Source organism: Vollenhovia emeryi, unplaced genomic scaffold, assembly GCF_000949405.1.
Source record: "Vollenhovia emeryi isolate VEMERY1.0 unplaced genomic scaffold, V.emery_V1.0 DF940529.1, whole genome shotgun sequence".
Taxonomy (NCBI): Eukaryota; Metazoa; Arthropoda; class Insecta; order Hymenoptera; family Formicidae; genus Vollenhovia; species Vollenhovia emeryi.
Window position 1 is genome coordinate 261 of NW_011965837.1, and position 4,641 is coordinate 4,901.

The 4,641-nt window shown below is 56.2% G+C and overlaps 3 protein-coding genes and 1 pseudogene across 3 annotated transcripts; 1 reads left to right on the forward strand and 3 right to left on the reverse strand.

The window, feature by feature from the left end:
- Positions 1 to 271: 271 nt before the first annotated feature.
- On the reverse strand, positions 272 to 1,375 carry LOC105555936. The gene has a single exon (XM_012002988.1). The coding sequence runs from the start codon at positions 1,373 to 1,375 to the stop codon at positions 272 to 274; it is 1,104 nt and encodes a 367-aa protein (XP_011858378.1).
- Positions 1,376 to 1,381: 6 nt separating this feature from the next.
- On the reverse strand, positions 1,382 to 2,077 carry LOC105555937. The gene has a single exon (XM_012002989.1). It carries the CDS (start codon positions 2,075 to 2,077, stop codon positions 1,382 to 1,384), a length of 696 nt encoding a protein of 231 aa, XP_011858379.1.
- A 274-nt stretch (positions 2,078 to 2,351) lies between these two features.
- Positions 2,352 to 2,620, forward strand: LOC105555935 (annotated as a pseudogene).
- A 38-nt stretch (positions 2,621 to 2,658) lies between these two features.
- Positions 2,659 to 3,671, reverse strand: LOC105555938. The gene is made up of 2 exons (XM_012002990.1): positions 2,735 to 3,671; positions 2,659 to 2,670 (listed from the first exon to the last, which is right to left on the reverse strand). Exons 1-2 carry the CDS (start codon positions 3,431 to 3,433, stop codon positions 2,659 to 2,661), a joined length of 711 nt encoding a protein of 236 aa, XP_011858380.1. The 5' UTR covers positions 3,434 to 3,671.
- Positions 3,672 to 4,641: the final 970 nt, after the last annotated feature.

Here is a 4,641-nt window from a genome sequence, read left to right on the forward strand (position 1 = left end):
CGGTGACAGGCCTCTACCAACAGCCGAGTAAGGTGTGACAGCGGCGAGGCGATCATCAGGTGCCTCTCATCGTGGGGAAGCAAGGCGTGCTTCAACCGTCCGCCGACCCTGAGCACTCCGGAGCCAGGTAAGGGTTTAGCTTAAGGAGCTTGCTATTGCGTGGAAGAGCGCGGTTGTCTGTGGCGGCGGCGACTTCGGCGGGGTAGTGCAGGGCTTGCAGCACGCGAAGCCATCGCGTTAATGCCGAATCGAGCTCGTCGGGGCTTAGAGTCTATGTCGCGCGGCGCTCCTCGGGTTTTTTCGCGGCGCGGAGCCAACGCAGACACCAGGCGGTCACTCGTTGAAGCCGGTGCAGTGAGGAGAACCGGAGGAGAAGCTCCGGTTCGTCCTCGACTTTGGCGACGGCCACATGCGCAGTGGTTCTCCTCTCGGGGATCTCATCGTCAGCTACTTCGAGACCCTCCTGTGGCCAGCTCGCTCGGTCTTTGAGCAACCAAGGAGGGCCTGTCCACCAGAGGGGATGGTGGACGAGATGGCTCGGCGCAATCCCCCGGGAAGCGCAGTCTGCGGGATTCTCGATGCCCGGAACGTGACGCCATTTGGCTTCGGGAAGACGCTGTTGGACATATGCGACTCTGTTGGCCACATAGGTCTTCCACCGAGAGGCATGGCCTTGTATCCAGTGGAGCGTAACTGTCGAGTCGGACCAGAGAATAGTCGGAGCTGTGGACAAACTAAGGATAGATTGAGCGTGCGCCACCAATTTCGTGAGCAAGGCGGCGGCACAGAGTTCCAGTCTTGGCAGCGAGACTGGTTTTATCGGAGCGACCTTGCTTTTGGCAGCGAGCAGTTGCACACGGACCTTGCTGCCGTCCCCAAGGCGGAGGTAGACAGCGGCGGCGTATCCGCGTTCGGACGCGTCGGCAAAGCCGTGAAGCTCAATGAGTGAGTTTTCAGCTCCGCTGCCCAACCAGCGGTTGACGCGAAGACCCTCGAGAAGCGGGAGCTCCTCGAAGAGGCGTCTCCAGTGAAGGATGTCCACCGACGGGAGCGGCGCGTCCCAGTCAAGCTGCTGCATCCAGGTCGACTGGAGGAGGATTTTTGCTCGAATGATGACGGGTGACAACCATCCGAGCGGATCAAATAGTCGCGCCGTTTCCGCGAGAACGCTCCTCTTGGTGTAGCTGCTGACAGTGCGGGGTTGGATTGTGAAGGCGAAAGCATCGTCGCTCGGATGCCAGCGCAGCCCCAGTGTGGAGTGGATCTCGTGTTCCCACAAGTGCGGTTCCTTGCTTAGGCGGTGCTCGAGTGGAATTCCCGCGAGAATTTCGGGGCAGTTCGCTGCCCATTTGCGAAGTGGAAACCCGCCCGCCATGCATAGCTAGTGGAGCTCAGACTGCACCGCGATAGCGTCGGACTTTTCATGCGCTCCGGTGACGATGTCGTCAACGTAGCAGTCGCGGCGCAAGATAGTGGAACCGCGGTGAAACCGGGACTCCTCGTCGGCAGCGAGTTGCCTCAGAGTACGGATAGCCAGGAACGGTGCGCAAGCGAGGCCATAGGTCACGGTATTCAAACGGAACTCGCGGACCGGATCAGCTGTAGAGTGCCGCCAGAGAATTCGCTGGTAGTCACGATCCTCCGGAGCAACGAGGATTTGGCGGTACATTTTCTCGATGTCGGCTACGAGCGCGTATCGGTGCCAGCACCAGCGCATCAACACGTCCGCGAGGGCCGGCAGCAGGTTGGCGCCAACGAGAAGGTGGGAGTTCAGCGACTCACCGGACCTAGTGCGCTGAGAGCCATTAAAGACAACGCGCAGCTTGGTGGTGGTGCTTGACTCCCGAAGCACACCATGATGAGGCAGGTAGCACTGCCCTTGGTTGAGTGACTTGGGCGGCTCGTCCACGAGCGTCATGTGGCGCACGTCCTCGTACTCTTTGAGGAAGGCGCGGTAAAGCTCCCCGAACCGGGAATTGAGCTCACACCTTCGCTCCATGGCGTGCAGCAGTCGTTCTGTAGGCTTGCGGGTCTCAACGATCGTCGGCGGAGGAGAGGTGAATGGCAGCTTCACCATGTACCTGCCAGTTTCGGTGCGAGTGTGTGTGCGAGCGAATATGTCCTCGCACAGCTGTTCGTCCGGCGTGAGAGCGTAGGGAGCAGAGGCCTCTTGCTCCTGCTCCCAAAAGCGTTGCACGAGAGAAATCAGCTCGCGCTCAGCTGTGCACTGGAGAGAGGTGCGCGGCGTTGGTGACGAGGCGTCGCCGCACCCGCCGGACAGGATCCAGCCCAGCAGTGTGCGTTGAGCGATGGGCTCTTGAGGACCTCCCTTGCGAAGACCCTCCTCGAGGATGACGGAGCATACTTCCGCTCCAAGAAGCAACTCGACTGGATCGTTGGCCATGAACCGTGGATCAGCCAGCTTGAGTCCTTTAATGTGAGGCCACTTCGCTCCACCGTGAGTGACGGCACCCTGGTAAAGCGAGAGGCGCGGAAGGATGAAGGCAACGACGGTCAACTCAGCGTCGTTTGCGGTGGACGAGAGACTGAGCGTGACCCGTCCTCTGCTGGACCCGGTGCGGGAGCCCCCGATGCCGATTATTGACACGGAGGATCGAGATCGGGGCAGTCGCAGGCGCTGCACGAGCGATTCGGAGATCAGAGAGACCTCTGACCCTTGGTCGATCAGGGCTCTGATCGCATGCGGGATTCCGTGGCGGTCGGCGACGTTCACCCTCGCGGTCGCGAGGAGAATCGCCTTGGTTTCGTCGTCCTGACGCACTGCGGAGAGAGCGTTGGCTTCGGAGACCGTCTGCGGGGTGTAAGCCTCGTGGAGCATCGAGTGATGCCGAGCCTTACAAGACGCGCACGTTTTCGCGGATTGACACTTCGCGAACTGGTGCGAACCGAGGCAGTTGAAGCAAAGTCTGTGCGTTTTCGCGACGGTTTTACGTTCGATCGCGGATTTCGCCTTAAATTCGTCGCACATCATGACATGGTGCTTGCCCTTGCACAAGACACACTGCGATGAGGCGATGGACCGTTTAGCGAGATGGGACTTCGCGGATCGCGGCGGGTCTCCGGAGAACTTCGCGGTTGTCGCCTTCGCGACTTTGAGAGTGAGAGCTCGTCTCGAAATGAACTTCACCAGAGTCTCGTGACTTGGAACGTCGTTCGATTCGCTCGTGTAAGACGCCCACTCGAGGCGAGTTTTCGGGTCGAACAGCTCGGCCACGAGATGGTTCAGCAAGTCGCAGCCGTGTGAAGCGATGGGTCGACCGATACCCTTCTGCCCGCTCACGACACTGGTCACGGCGTTGTATATCCGATCAAGTTCTTCGGCGGTGTCGCCTTTCATTTTGGGAGTGCTGGTGAACGCGGCGAAATTAGAGCGCGCAACTTCCCGTTTGTTCTCGTAACGTTCCTTTAACATTTTCCACGCGCGCGGGTAATTGTCCCCAATCACGGCTAATGGGCGTATCAATCTTTCAGCAGCTCCGTCAAGACAGAGCTTCAGATGATGGAACTGTTCAATGTTCGAGATGGACGAGTGTTTCCCGACAATCGACAAGAAGCTGTCGCGGAAGGTAGGCCACTCTTCGAACGCACCCGAAAACGTCTTCACCTTGAGTCGAGGTAGCGCAGACACGGAGGAGACGTTACCGGACTCCTTCGGCGGAGCGGAACTTGGCTGTGGTTGGAGCCGTCTCGCGTATTCGCTGAGCACGCTTCGTTCCATCACGTAAGTGTCTTCGATGGTGTCAAAAAAATGAGTCTGGTTGTACTCACTTGAGTCGAAACCCTCTTTGTAGAGCGCTCGGATGGCCTCATGCTGTGCCTCGACCTTCGCCCAAGTCTGGTCACGGAGCTTGAGGCGTGTCTCAACGGCGTGGAGCGTGATGTCTTCTGCGCCCATCTTCTTCAAGTTCGTCACCGAGCGGGCAAGGTGACCATGAGCGTCGCTTTGCGCCGCTAACAGGGCGGTCACGTCCATTCTCACGTTCTTCTCCTTTTCAGACGTGTGTGAAGTTAGCCCCGCATTTTTCGAATTTTGTATTTTTCTCAATTGTGCTGCATTGTGCTACGTTTGTGCCGTATTGTGCCGCAAACCGCAACTCCGTAACTCAAAGCGTGCTCGAGAAAAAAATAAAAAACCAAATTTTTGACAGCCCCGCACTTTTCGAATTTGGAACTTTTTTAATTGTGCCGTATTGTGCTATGTTTGTGCTGACTTGTGCCGCAAACGAAAGTTCGATATCATCAATAATAGTTATTAAAAAAAATAAAAAAGAAATTATGCTAGCCCCGCATTTTTGGCGAAACAACCTCAATTTTTTTTAAAAGACGGGCAATAATTTGTGCCATGTTGTGCCGTTGGAAAAAACTCGATATCTTCTTTTACTTTGCAGAAAAAAAATGTAGAAACCCAAATACAAAATAATGCATAACTATAATTTTTACGCACTTATCGAACTTTTCCAAGCACTATTGAGTTGTACTAGTCGAGCACTACAGAAAACGGGCCAGAAAAGAATCGAAAATTGCAGGGGTTGAAAAGCAGGGGTGAAAAGGGATGGGGGTGAGAAAAAATTTTTCGATTTTTTAACTTTTCTCAATTGTGCCGGATTGTGCCAGACGAGC